Source organism: Carassius gibelio, chromosome B6 (genome assembly GCF_023724105.1).
Source record: "Carassius gibelio isolate Cgi1373 ecotype wild population from Czech Republic chromosome B6, carGib1.2-hapl.c, whole genome shotgun sequence".
NCBI lineage: Eukaryota > Metazoa > Chordata > Actinopteri > Cypriniformes > Cyprinidae > Carassius > Carassius gibelio.
Window position 1 is genome coordinate 5,131,316 of NC_068401.1, and position 14,965 is coordinate 5,146,280.

Here is a 14,965-nt window from a genome sequence, read left to right on the forward strand (position 1 = left end):
AACTTAACACTGGACTTCAAGCAACTTGGGCTATGAGCTTCTCCATCCTTCCTCCAGATTCTAGGACCTTGGTTTCCAAATGAAATAAAAAACTTGCTCTCATCTGAAAAGAGGACTTTGGACCACTGGGCAACAGTCCAGTTTTTTTGAGCCCAGGTAAGATGCCTCTGATGTTGTCTGTGGTTCAGGAGTGGCTTAACAAGAAGAATACGACAACTGCAGCCAAATTCCTTGAAACGTCTGTGTGTTGTGGCTCTTGATGCTTTGACCCCGGCCTCAGTCCATTCCTTGTGAAGTTCACTCAAATTCTTTAATCGATTTTGCTTGACAATCCTCATAAGGCTTCAGTTCTCTCGGTTGGTTGTGCATCTTTTTCGTCCACAATTTTTCCTTCCTCAACTTTCTTTTAACAGGCTTGGATACAGCACTCTGTGTACTCTTGCTTCTATGGCAATGCATGTTTGTGGCTTACCTTCCTTGTGAAGGGTTTCAATAATTGTCTTTTGGACAACTATCAGATCAGCAGTCTTCACCATGATTGTGTTACCAAGTGAACCAAACTGAGAGACCATTTTGAAGGCTCAGAAAACTTTTTGTCAGGGATTTGGAAGGAGGACCCAATTATAGTGTGAGACAACAGGGGTTTATTGACAACAGACTGATACAAGAGGGTAGTAAAGTGCACAATAGATACCACAACAGGAACGCAGTAAAGAGAAACAGTTAGGGAAGGCCACTGGGTCAGCTTCAGACATCTACTGGAAGAATGCCATGGCAACAGAGGGGGCGGCAAATCCAAGCTGATGGAGAAGACCACACAAGGCACTATAGAGCAGAGCTCAGATACTTGATGACCGCCGACTATGAAGCAGACATGAGCCAGGCAGGTAGAACCAGATGCAGGACACACAGGAAGAGATCAGGAACTCTAACACAAGACAACGCTCCACAGAAACACAAGTTAAACCCAAGACAAAAGGAAAATAGAAACCAATGACCAGATAAAAGTAAACTACTTTAGTCAATTTGAGTGGAATTACTTAAATAAATGAACTTTTCCACTACATTCTACTTTATTGAGATGCACCTGTAAGTTTTAACCTGGATGTTTAATTTAGCATGACTAAATATTGCAATACATTTTTATATAGTGCATTCAAAATAAACATACATACAAGGTACAAAGCTGTTATTAGGATTGTGCATTTCTATACCCTAAATGGTACATATTTGTACCTAAAGTGTACACATTAGTACTTTTTGAAAGGGTACTCCCCAAGTGACAATTCTGTATGCTTTTTCCTGAAAGTATGGGAATTGAACCCATGACTTTGGCATGAATTCAAATCTCAAGTGAAAATGCTTGTAAGTTACTATAATACCCAAATTAGTAAGTGTCACCTTTCTTTGATTAAACCTGCAATCACCTCAAATATCATCTGGTCTGCATACTAAAGTTACCGCAGTAATCAGGATTGCGTGAAAGTACAAATCGAGCCACGCTCGGGTTATAGGGGTCAGTTTCTTTCGCTTTCTGCCTGTTGTAGATGTAATCAGTCTTACCCAAGCCTTAACTTGCTAGTAAAGTTTTCCAGCCACAGAGCTAGAGAGACCTGAACGGTCTAAATAGTGCAAGACTAGAACAAAATGGCTGGTCATTAATTGTTTATAACCACATCTCTCTCCATACCTGTTTGACCTTACCATGCACCTGACCAGTTAAGTATATATGTGACCGAGGGTATCTCCAGGGTATGGAGGCCTTTGCGTGCTTTGTGTGATTTTTCTTTCCCCAATCTCCTAATTGGTCCTACCAGTGGTTATCAGTGTAGGGTCGGGCTCTAGAGATAAAAGCAGATAAAATTAAGACACATCATTAGGCACCTAGTCCGGACTGCTGTGTGACCAGTGTAACTGCTGAGGAGTTTTTACTATTTATTTTAAGTATGTTTAATTGAAAAACTATTTTCCAATATTTCTTTCTACAAAGGATTTGTTTCACAATTTAATTTTCTAGTTTGACCATTCGCATTAAACTATTTACTTAAATTAACATATATGAAAATATATTATTAAACTATTTGATTGATTTGCTTGGAACCCTTGTGTTTTCACATACCTAAATACACCTAACTATATTTTTATTATGACAAACAAATATTGCGATATCAAACTTCAGAAATGACACCACTCAAATGACAGTCATATAATACCTAGCATTCCTCTTACATAACCACAAAACACGTAACAGCATTCTCTTACATACTATATACTGTACATAGCTCAGTATTTGGTTACTTTGCTGTCTCACTGCTTAATATTTTAGTATCTCAACTGGACACTCCCCTCTAGACAAAAGTGCTTCTGTCTTTCAAATGATTGAAATCATCACGTCTTGAAATAACCGTACAGGCAAAGCAATCAGAACAAATGCTGATTGAATGCAATTCAAATAGTTAGGGTGTATTCATATACTTAATTCATTCCAAATTCAGGTTCTCTTTAAAAACGTTTAAGATGTGTAAATATTTTGATGTACATTTTGATTTTTTGTAGCTTTAAAGGGTTAGTTCACCCAAAAAAATAAAATTAGCCTATGCTTTACTTACCCTCAAGGCATCCTTAGTGTAGTATATGACTTTCTTCTTTCAGAATAATCCAATCAACATAAGAGTTGTATTAAAAATGGTCCTTGCTCTTCCAGACTTTAGAAGGCAGTGGTCATCCATCTGAAACGGCTTGCACAGTGGAAGTGAGAGAAAGGTGTTTATAACATTTTAAATATGGATATTTTTCTTACAAAAATGCATCAGTTCACTACAGGAGTCCTTTATTTACCCCCCAAAGCTGTGGGAGGATCATCTTATTATGGATGGATGCACTTTATTTGACTTCTTTTAGACTTTTGAACAAAAAAGTAAATTTTTAATATAAGTCTGATTGGATTCATCTGAAAGAAGAAAGTCATAAACACCTAGGATGCCTTGAGGGTGAGTAAAACATGGGCTAAATTAAAATTTTGGGTGAAAAAATCCTTTACACAGAACAGGTATTATTAGAATATTTTTACAAGTAAATACTCTTAAAGTTCTTCTACTTTTGAATTTTACTATAAGAGTGAGTGAGAATTGTTTCTACACCATTTTTTCAGTATAGATTTTAAATCACAGCTCAACTGAATAAACAGATAAATATGGAAAGCAAAATTGGTATTTTTTGGGACAAAAGTATTTGGTAAGGATTTAGTGAAGATCAAACCAAATATTCAAGCCAAAATATTTGATTTTAAGATGGTAATTCAGATCAGTTGATGAAAGTGAGGAAAGGTATTGAGACTATTGAGGAATGACCAACTTACTTTACATATCCACTAACAACCCGGTGCACATAGACGGTGAGGTTTCATCTAAAAAGATGCAAAACGCATCTTTTTAGCTGTGCATTTGTTGAATGAGCACTGTGCAATGTCCAAACTGATTGCACTATATTTTCACTGTTTTATTATTATTATGTTTTTTTTAATGTAAAATCATTTTCTAACTGTTTTTAAATGTTTTAATCATTTTAAAAGTTTTAAAATTATTTTACTTTCTTTTATGTAAAGCACTTTGAATTACCATTGTGTACGAAATGTGCTATATAAATAAACTTGCCTTGCCTTGCCTTGCTTTTGAAACATTAATGCATGCACACATACACAAACAAAATGGCCTTAAAGATTAATGTGCTCTCATTGTCGATCTTGCACTGTTTAGTCTTCCTTCCCTGAAAAACTCCACAGGTCGCGCCAACAAATCATGGTAGCTCACCTGTCTCAGTGACCTGAGATGAACTTTTTAACCTCTCTAATACTGTATTAAAACCTAATGTACCACACACCATCACCCTTTCAGATACTAAGAGTTGATATCATGATTTATGAATAACAATACTGCAAAACCACAGATGAGAAGAATAGCTTGTAATGACAGCTGGTCTTTTTCTGGGAAAAAATAATCAAGAAAAATTGACCCAAGCTACATTGAATGTATGTTACATGTAGCTCTGCTGAGCACAGTGTTTTTGGTTGCAAAAAGTGCAATGAAATAAAAACAGGAGCACATTTTTTCAACGCACTAACTTTTCTGTCTTCAATGTTTTTTTTTTTTTTACAGTAAGCATATTTTATTTTGTATTGAGTCTCCATAATCAATGAGAATGTATGTGTCCTTGTCAAATCACACAAAGCTGGAGCCAATAAATTGAATATTTATTTAATAAAAGGCACTCAGAATATCATGAATAAAATGTAGTGCTTAAACAATCAAAATATATCATACAGCAATAGCATACATTCATGAGATGCTAAACGCCAAATTGATCACATAACACTGGCATTATCACCTTCGTCAGTGGGATAATTGTAAGAAATCAATATAGAGCTCTCAGGATTTTTTGAACAATGACTTTCAATATTACTATTGATATTACACCATACTATGACATAAAATGCATGCACAAGGGAATATACTTCAGATTTTTCCATTGACGCAATAGAGGGATGATTTAAATATATTTTTTCTACCTCTAGTCAAAGCATGGTCATTTTAACAAATTCTTTAATCTCAGTGTTTACATGCATCTTTTAAAATTTACAACAGCATGATAAAAAGCATTTTAAGATCTATATTGCAGTTATACATTAAGTGTCTGAAAAATGCAATGTTACCTGCTGGCATAAGTTCATTTTCAAGCTTACTGGAAAACTTATTTTAGCTTCCCTGTAAAGTGCTTTATTGCTTTGCTTTAGTCTGTGCTGAAATGCTACAATCAAAATTTTTTCTCTCTCTTTTTTTTTCAACTTTGCTTTTTACAAAAACATGCAAATGTGCAGTATTTTTATTGCAAATAAAGCATGAAATATTCGCTCATAAAAGGGAATTCCTTACAATAAAGAAACCTCAAGTTATGCAAACACAGATTTCTGTAAGCATAATGAAATTACTGAAAAATGATGTCATGTGATGAGTATAACACATCTTACTCTTATTTCAAAGAAATAAATCATACTCCTCTGAAAGACAATAATATCTTATAAGTGAAATAAAACATATCATCGATTCAAATCCTGGACAAAGACACGCAGACATGTGTGCATTATTGCATGAAAAAACTTTGTGTAATTTCTTTTATATGCTAATGAATGCTTGTAAGATAATGATTCTCCCTGTTCTGTTTATAAGATAAATCCACAAGAAATTTCCTGATGTTGCAAACATTTACAAATAAGTTGTTAGGCTGGATCAGATGATATATTTGCTGCAAACTTTTCCATCTTTTGAAGTGGCTAATCATTCATTGGTTTCACTATTACAGTACATTCTCTGTGTGAACATGCTCTCTGCTTTCATTGGCTTGTCAAGTCAGCATTAACTAGTATGATGGAAAAATAACACTTATTACTCCACCAACAGAACCAACCTAAATTAAAGTTTTTTTTTTTATTTTTTTATTTTTTTTATATATGTCCACAGTTTGACAGATAAGTATTGTTTTAAGTGGGTAACTCATATAAATCCATGCTTAAATTCTTGTGCGTTTTCCAGCCATACATATCCATGTGCATAATGAGTAAGGCTGATAGTAGGCCAATTAAGCTGTATGTAAAGAAGTGAGTGCATCCTACTAGCTATTGTCAGTGCTCGTTATATACAGTCGGTCAAACAAGAGACAAGATATGACGTAAAACGAATTGAATGGAATGGCCAAGCAAAGGTGTGTACCAAAACTTGAACTCACTCAGCATAGAAATACGAAAAAAAAAATCTCACTCTAAAGATAGAGTTCTAGCGTCTCATTATGTGTGTATGTTGACAAGAATAGAAACACCAGAAGAAAATGTGGGACGAGCAGCAAGCAGATGCTGCCACAGAACGGCGGGTCATCCAAATATAACATACTTGCATGCGTAGGATACTGTATTTAAATTCCAAATGGGCCTGATTATGTATAACAACTACCAGGACTGTTAGAGGAGACATTCAGTGACATTGAAGGATGGATAACAGTTTGGCATAAGCTTTTTCTTTTACAAGCAGCAGGGACAAAAGGTGATGTCAGTGCAAAACTCTAAAGGAACGACAACATCAGCAAAAGGTGGTGCTGGGTGGATGCTCAGAGTGCAGATTCATGATTCCTCGGCATTAATTTGAGGGACTCGGCAACACAGGCACTTAATCGCGATTAATTAAATGCTTGTTTTGACCTCAGTCAAACGCAGCCGTTTGCCTCGAAATGATGACATGAGTACTTTTTTTTGTCTTCCCGAGTTTCATATTCCTTTTTCCTTTCAGTGCATTTCAGTTTGTATTACTGTAAAGCCTTAAAGGGATGTCCCTTACAATATATTTTGCTTCCTTTTAGTAGATAGTGCTTCTGAGGTTATAGTCATCCATCAAAGGTGTTTTTAGCAGCCTTTGGCTAAAACAGCGTCCTGTTTGAGGTCTCCCTTTGAAACAGCATGTTTTGTAAAGGTACTGTTTGTATATGCATAGCATTAGGTACATATGTAGAACTCTTAATTAAGCAGTTTTCAAACCATAAAAACAAGAGTTTCTAAGTGCATTGTTGTACAGTCATTATTGCTAGTCATGTGAAATATACCAATCCTTATGGAATGCCATTTTTCCCTGTCTGCCAGTTCCCATTGCTCTTGTCCAGCGAGTAATTGCTTTCATACTTCTCTTCAGAACTGCTTTTCTGATTTGCAGCAGCTTCAGTAGCAGCGTCAATCATCTGTTTCTCCGCTTGCTCAGTTTCACGATGGTAGAAGTAGTTGAAGTTGGAGACGATGACAGGAACAGGAAGTGCAATGGTAAGCACACCAGCGATGGCACAGAGGATCCCAACCATCTTTCCCCCCAAAGTGATAGGGCACATGTCGCCGTAGCCGACTGTCGTCATTGTGACCACAGCCCACCAGAATCCTTCCGGGATGCTCACGAACTGAGTATCAGGTTCGTCAACCTCAGCAAAGTAAATGGCACTGGAGAAGAGGATGACGCCTATGAAGAGGAAGAAAATAAGCAAGCCTAGCTCCCTCATGCTGGCCTTCAGGGTTTGGCCTAGAATCTGGAGGCCCTTGGAATGGCGGGAAAGCTTGAAAATCCTGAAGACACGCACTAATCGGATGACACGTAGTGTGGCCAGAGACATGTTCTGGTTGGCGGTGGGGTCTTCCTCGTGGGTGGCCATCAGTTCTGTTATGACAGTGATGAAGTAGGGCATAATGGACACAATGTCAATGACATTCATGATATTGCTGAAAAACTCGCTCTTGCTGGGGCACACTATGAAACGTACTACAAGCTCAAAACAGAACCAAACAATGCAGATGGTCTCCACCACAAAGAAAGGGTCAGTAAAGACAGAGAGCACGGCCTTAGGATGAGGGGTAGGGGACAGAAGTGTGCCGTTGGCGTCACGGGTTAGGTTGACGAATGCAGGTGTAAATTCACGCTCATCGCGGAATTCCGGGAGCGTCTCCAGGCAGAAGATACAAATAGATATAGTGATGACAAAAACAGACACTAAGGCCACTGACCTGGCAGCACTGGAGCTCTCTGGGTACTCAAAGAGCAGCCAAAATTGACGGTGAATCTCACTGGTTGGGAGTTGAGGCTCAGGGTCTTTGATGAAACCTTCATCCTCCCTGAACTGTTCCATGACCTCATGCCCCAGTCGATAGAACACTATCTCATCTGCAAATACATCCAATGGCACGTTTGCTGGCCTCCGAATCTTGCCTCCGGACTGATAGAAATACAAGATTCCATCGAAGCTCGGGCGGTTGCGGTCAAAGAAATACTCGTTCTTCATGTGGTCAAAGTAGTCAATCCTCCTCATGGGGTCTCCCAGCAAGGTATCTGGGAACTGATTTAAAGTTTTAAGTGTTGTTTCGTACATCATCCCTGAGACATTGATAACCACTTTTTGTTCGCCCTCCTCAAATTTCTCCTTTTCTGCAAAGTAGTCCTCGCAACAATCCTTGGCTACTTTTCCTAGGAGAGCCTCATTGGGACTGCCCTCGCTGTTCATCAGAACCTTCCAGTTGGAGATCAGGCTGTTACAGCTTGATGTTCCTTTCTTGCTTAGTGTTGGTGGAGAGGCCAGCGAGTGCCTTGGCTGTCTTCCTCTCTGAGGTGAGTGTGTGGGTGAGTTTATGCCACGGGTCCCCTGGTTTGGTTCCGGGGTATCTGAGGTGGGAGAGTTCGGATATCCCGAGTCACTTGGGTCTCCCAGGTTGATTCCGATGTCATCCAGGTTCTCAAAGTTGACTAGAGGAACCTCCATGGCCTCCCTCCCCTCCCTGGGGCAGAGCTCAGGCTCCTAACCCAGGATGAAATGACAGTGGGGCAACCAAAAGCACAGGCCAACCAGCAAGCCCACTCTGCACCGCAAAGTGCCAAGAGATCAGAGAAGATTCAAGCTAGTTCTGAAGCAGAGAGCCGAATCCCAAGATACTGTCACTTGATCTGCAGATAAAAACAAAGGGAACAAAACAGTTGTGTTACTGCATGGAAGGTAGGGTTGCACCTTATAGGAAACAATTAAAGTGATATAAAGTAATATAAACTCTACCACAAGACAAAGAAAAGGGAACAAACTGAAATTTAATTTTTAAGCTCAATTATTTTACTCAAAGAATAAAATGTAGGCTGATATGATGGCCACAATTGCAACAAAATTAAGACTGTCATAATTTGTTTACCCTTTTGTTGTTTAATACCTGTATGATCTCCTTTTCAAGGCTTTCAAAACTACTATTAAATTATAATGAAAAATGTGCTAATACAGTATATTCCAAATGTTCTGACACTGTATGATAGCTTTGTATAAAGAACACTGAAATTGTACAGTGAGTCTAACACTCATCAGATCTGTCTAATGGTCTAAACAAACAAATGATCTAAAACAATCATTCAAACCTGTCTTGTTAGCTAAATCTGTCAATTAAATAAAAAATACAATTCAACAGTGATGAGAATGAATCCAGCACCTCTACAGTCATCTCTGCTTTTTTCATAAACTCATGTCATGGTTTTCAGTGAATAATACTTAATTAGGGACATTTTTATATGAAGCTAGACAAGCTTGGCACAGTCAATATCCTGTAAGGATATACTTTACAAATAACAGATTGCATTTAGTCTCTCCTTGAAAACTCCTTGAATGTGCCTAAACAAACACAAATAATGAATTCAAACTGAACATGTTTTTCTGTCCTCTGTATCTACTGCAAAGTGTGCTTGAGAGCTGAGATCTGCACTTTATCATCATTTCTCCCTTATGGCCTCTTGTAGCGAGATGCACACACTTTTTAATTGACATCTTCTGTATTGTAGTACAAGCATTTACAGCAATAGAGCTGTACTCACACGGTTGCATTGTGCATATGGACTTAATAATGCTTAACAAAAGGGTCCAGAAATGGGTTGCAGACCCATTTAGCATGATTTTGGGGAGAGAGTGTACTATAAATTGCATAATATAAGTTGAACTTGTTTTGACATCTGCGACAATCAATTCCCACAGATAGTTAATTTTTTTTTTTTTTTCAAATAAACTATAATGTATTTGCTTATAAATGATTAGCATTATTAATATTATTGTTCAACAAAAATTACAGATTAATTGAATTGTTTCCAAAATGTAGTATTTGAGCAATCACCCTTTTATCTGTGGGACTATGCTCCATTAGGTAGATTAACGTTAAGGTTGTAAATCCTTTATGTGGAGTTTCAGGTAATTAACACATTGTTACATCACTTCCTGTTCTTTTATCCTTGCACACATGAATGCTACTCTGTTTACAAGATTTACATGTTCACAAAATATGTTCTGGGTTATAATTTGCATAGATAATGTTAGTAAGTAATTACACTAATCTTGTGCTATACTTATTTAGAAATTATTCTATTGCAATGCTCCATTAATTTCCATTTTAATTATGTTGCATTGTTCTCTCCTGCGCAGAGTAGCATTCATCTGTTGCAACCAAATAGTTCATTAGGCATGTCTGTGCAAATGATGGGTGTTTTTTAGAATGTTAATGAATGATATTTATAATTAATGTATTACAGTTTAATTTCTTCAAACATACTATGCTTGAATTACTTAAACCAATTGGAAGAGAGCACAATATTAATGTAAAAGTATTTTGAATTTGGTACAATCTGATGGGTTAGTTGTTAGTTTCTGTATTAATTGAAAGCATCTGTGACAGTTTAACACTGTTTAAGTTCTTTTTATATACACACTCAACACACTTTATTCCAAATCCAACTAAAACAGCTTTTGGATTCCAGTGCTGTTCCTCTTGGGGTTAAAGGTGCAGGTCAAAGGTCCAGTTTGGGACTCTTATCTACAGCGTTCTATTTTCCAGAGAGTTTAATGGAGACAGGTAACCATCACCTGAACAGAGGATTTAAACAGCTACCCCTCGTACCACTTGACACCATAGAACCCACAGCCACCAAAGAGAAAAGCTTCTGGCTCCATGACAGCTTGTGTGGCTGCACTGGAAGGTAACGCACACCTCTCACCTTCGCTCCGCGTTATATTCCATTGACCCTATTAGTATACAGCAGGGCCTATCTTTTCCATTGTCAGAGGAGTATTGTTGGATGGGTGGGTTACACAGGCAGTCTGTTTCATGTGGCCACATTTTTACAGCAGCGGCGAGATGGCCTTATTTATGTGAAAAGTGCTGGTGTTTAGTTTTTAAGGAAAAGTTGACCAGTGTCCAAGGAATAATAATAATAGCATCGTACTGCTTAAATTGTTATATACCCAGCTATAGTGGCCATATACAGTATGATTCTGTACAATATTTGCATAACTTAAAGGGATAGTTGGATAGGTCACCCAAAAATAATTGATTCATCCTAAGATTTTTCTATATCTGTATGCATTCCTTACTTCTGTGTAATACAATGAAGATATTGTGATGTATTCTAAGTTGTTTAGAGCCCATATTATTTCTTTCTTTCTTTTGTGTCCTACAGAAGAACAAATTAAGGGTTTTGGCCAACTTGAAGTTGAATCAGATAATCAGAATTTACATTTGTGTGAACTATTCCTTTACATATATTATATTTAAAAATATATTTTTACCAATTCTGCACCTTACATGGTTCTGCTGCCTCTATTTTAAGTATAATCTTCTCATAAAGACTTATGTTACACAATTGTAATATTCTGCACTGCCTTTGTTAACTGTATCCCATGCACTCTGCACCTTTTGTTTATTTATTATTTATTGAACTTCTTTATATTTATTTATTTCCTACATTATTCAACTGTAACTGCAACGACCTTGTGAAAGAAAAGGAAACTAACCTCATTATGCCTGTTCAATGACCGTAAGAAGCTTATCTGATACATTATATATGCTAAGTATTAACTATATACTCTACACCTAGTAAATATAAAAGGTTTTCTACTTCAGAATTTCACATTTAACTTGTTACACGCTATTTAAATAGCAACTTCTGAGTGAAAATTGTTTCTACACCATTTTTTCCCTGTGTTATTAGCACAACTGCAGGGTTTACAGATCCACATATGAGGGTACAGTTATGTAGCGAGGGCAGGATGGACAAAGGTTACAAGTGACAGAAGCTTCCATTGTTATCCTGCAGTGCTTCGTCTGGGGAAAATGCTGAAGATGTGAAAATGCACCATGGACAGAGATGACATCTATATCCTTCAGCAGTGTGTGTGTGTGTGTGTGTGCTCGCCTGTGTCTAGAAGATCGATCACCAACGTGTGGGAAAGTTTCCCCGCATGCATCACAGGTACAAAGCCATTGTTTTGTATCAAGCACCTCAGGGGCAGGACACTACCATGTGCACATGTAAAGGCACATTGTATAAGTTTTGTAATGTATGTGCTAGAATGTGTTCTTAATTCTGGGAAAATGCGGTTTCATATATCCGAATCAGCACAAATCGTCCCTCTTGCTTGAATCACAGCAATATTATTAGACAATATGCTATAGCTGTCTTAGTTTCCAAATCTGATTGGTAGCAGCACAGAAAGTCTAACGTATAAATTTTCAACTTAAAGTGACCCTTAACCCAAAAAATTCAAACTCTGTCATCGCTTATTTACTCTTGTGTCATTCCAAACCTGTAGGGGTTTCTTTCCTTTGTGAAAAACAAAAGAAAATATTTAGAGAAATTTCTTTTTTTTTGTCTATACAATGGAAGTCCATGGTCACAAAGACATGCTTCAAAATATCTGTTATGTTCCACGAAATAATAAGTCATGCAAGCTGTAAAGACATCAGGTTGAATAAATGATGACAGAATTTAAATGTTTCAGTAATTATCCCTTTAAATTGAAAATGTATAACTTCTGTGCTACTACGATTCAGGTAGAATGTCTTATCTGATAAAAGGTCAATATCCCTTTATTATAATGAATCGCATAATTCGACGATATCTAACACAGATATCTAAAACTGCACAAATGCCCACATACGTACATTAGTCATAAACTCTATTCTATTCTATTCTATTCTATTCTATTCTATTCCAAAAATCAATATCATATCAAACAACAAACTATTTCTAATGTTTATCTCACTCCTCAGTTCTTAAAGCTAAATACAGTTAAAACTAAAAACAGTCTTTGAGCACATACTGTACTGTATGAAACAATGTGGCTCGCCGGAGATCACAAATAACAGCATCTTATTTTATCTTTCTAAACTTTTGTAACAGCTCCATTCACATCCAGTAAATTCATGTAGATCCAAATTTGATCCAAAGACTTACTTCGACCCGTACTTCTATCCTTTTTAAACCACAATCCAAAAGTACATGCTTAAGCCCATCGATAAAACCAAACACAGAGAAACGCTCGGTGAAATACCCACCAGGGAAAACCTCTGGAGCAGGACGGTCCTTCTGTGAGCGCTGTGATCCAGGAAGAGTGGGGCTCCTCTTTTCGCCTCTGTCCCTCTCTAGCCTTGCTCCTCTTCTTAGCCTGCATTACAATCAGATTTCTGCACACCCTTGTGTTCTGTTTAAGCTCTCTCTCTTTCAGTAATCTTATGCCTACTGAGTAACTTGAGACCCACGGCTGCCATCAGGGAGACGCACGCACTCACACACACGCACACACACACCTTACCTTTCGCATCTGGCATGGCTTTTTAAACCTTAGACTGGGTTCTCCTTTCTGTGTGCGTCTCTCTTGCTTTTCTGCCTGCTCAGGTGCTGAAGTGTTGGGGTGTCAGAGGAGGACCCCACGGTGCCGGAGCCGGCAAGAGCTCTGCAGGGCAAACATCGAGGAGTAAAGGATGGCAGGACCTGAGCTCCTGCCGAGTAAGCAAACAGAGCAACATCTCCAGGGCGCGATAGCACAAACACACACACATACACGCGCTCACAGACTTACAATTACTCTTACTCACACTCGCAAGTTGCATAGACTTATGCAGTTACACAGACACTAAACCTATGTTTGGAGTACCATACTAATAATACTGTTACAGTATATGTACAGTATAGTATGCTAATGTGTAGAGTACTTGGAAGACAAATTCGAAATGTTGACATTTTCAACTTTACACATGGAAAAGTGCTATGGAATGGCACTCAGTGTCGGACTTCATTGTGGGGATTGAAAGAGATTAACAAGTTAATGACTTTAAAGCAAATACATTGTTTCAATGAGTTAAAATTTATTTGATCAGATATACAGTAAAGATGTTAATACTGTGAAATATTATTATAATTTAAAAATGTCTGTTTTCTATCATATTATATTACAGAATTATAAAATGTAATTTATTCCTGTGATGCACAGCTAAATTTTAAGCATCTTTATTCCATCAAGTGTCACATGATTCTTTCGAAATCATTATAATATGCGGATTTGCTGCTCAAGAAACATTTCTTCTTATTAACAATGAAAACAGTTTTGCTGCTTAATATTTTTCTAAAAACAATATTTCACTTTTTTAAGGATTCTATGATAAATCGAATGTTCAAAAAGCATTTATTTGAGACCGAAATCTTTTGTTAAATTATAAGTCTTTACTGTCACTTTTGATCAATTAAATGCATCTTTGCAAAACAAAAATATACATTTTTACATCATCAAGTACATCTTAATGACCCCCAATTTTTGAACAGTACTGTATGTGATCAAGTTTTCTAGACTAGAATTTTTTTACCTAAATGTACTGCAAGAAATAACCATGATACATTTTTCTTCAGGATACTTTGATAAATATATAGTTCAAAAGAACAGCTTAATTTAGTATTAATTTCTTCTTCTTCTTTTTTTAAAAAATGGTAATGTATAATTGTATTAAAAATACAAACAATTCCAAAGCCACTTCACTGAATTATACATGAATGTATAATGTCATGTGACACTATTGTGACACTTTTTTTTCCACTTATAACAAGTATACAGTATATTGTGTTCTGTAAGTAGTAAGCTATATTCTATGCTGAACATTTCCACACTTTTTGTACAATGCACACATCACATATGTTCCGGCCTGTTTCCATCGTATCAGCTCATGGGACCTGAATTGGCATCACTGTCAAACACATAAGCACACACATTTACACACACTTTAACTCACATAGAAACGCACACAAATCACATCACATACATCTCGGGCTCCTTCCTCCCCATCAGCTCAGGGGACCTGACTCGGCACCCAGTATCACTGTCAAACACACACAAGCATGCACACATACACACACACAAACATCTGCAGCAGAGCTCAGCAGCGATTCAGCTACACGGCACAGTCCAGAACGTTAAACTGCTTATACAGGAGATCCAGTGCAATTCTGTTTAGGGTCCAGAGGCAGAAGTGAAAGGGGCCATTCATCAAGTCTTCTTTTAGCCTCTTGCTGATGTCTAGAAACTGCAAATGAGACATACAAAAAGGTAA

General features: G+C 37.2%; 1 protein-coding gene across 2 annotated transcripts; it reads right to left on the reverse strand.

Moving 5' to 3' along the window:
- Positions 1-5,413: 5,413 nt before the first annotated feature.
- Positions 5,414-13,332, reverse strand: LOC127959156 (potassium voltage-gated channel subfamily A member 10). 2 transcript variants are annotated; one of them, XM_052558163.1, is made up of 2 exons: positions 13,180-13,332; positions 5,414-8,513 (listed from the first exon to the last, which is right to left on the reverse strand). In XM_052558163.1, the coding sequence occupies exon 2, from the start codon at positions 8,329-8,331 to the stop codon at positions 6,649-6,651; it is 1,683 nt and encodes a 560-aa protein (XP_052414123.1). In that variant the 5' UTR covers positions 8,332-8,513; positions 13,180-13,332; the 3' UTR covers positions 5,414-6,648. The 2 variants fall into 2 exon arrangements, with proteins under 2 accessions (XP_052414123.1, XP_052414122.1); XM_052558162.1 differs by lacking the exon at positions 13,180-13,332 and adding an exon at positions 12,923-13,142.
- Between the last annotated feature and the right edge of the window lie 1,633 nt (positions 13,333-14,965).

What these genes read in the sequence shown, in the direction of transcription:
- LOC127959156 (XM_052558163.1), bottom strand. Translation starts at nt 8,331, where the DNA reads ATGGAGGTTCCTCTAGTCAACTTTGAGAACCTGGATGACATCGGAATC.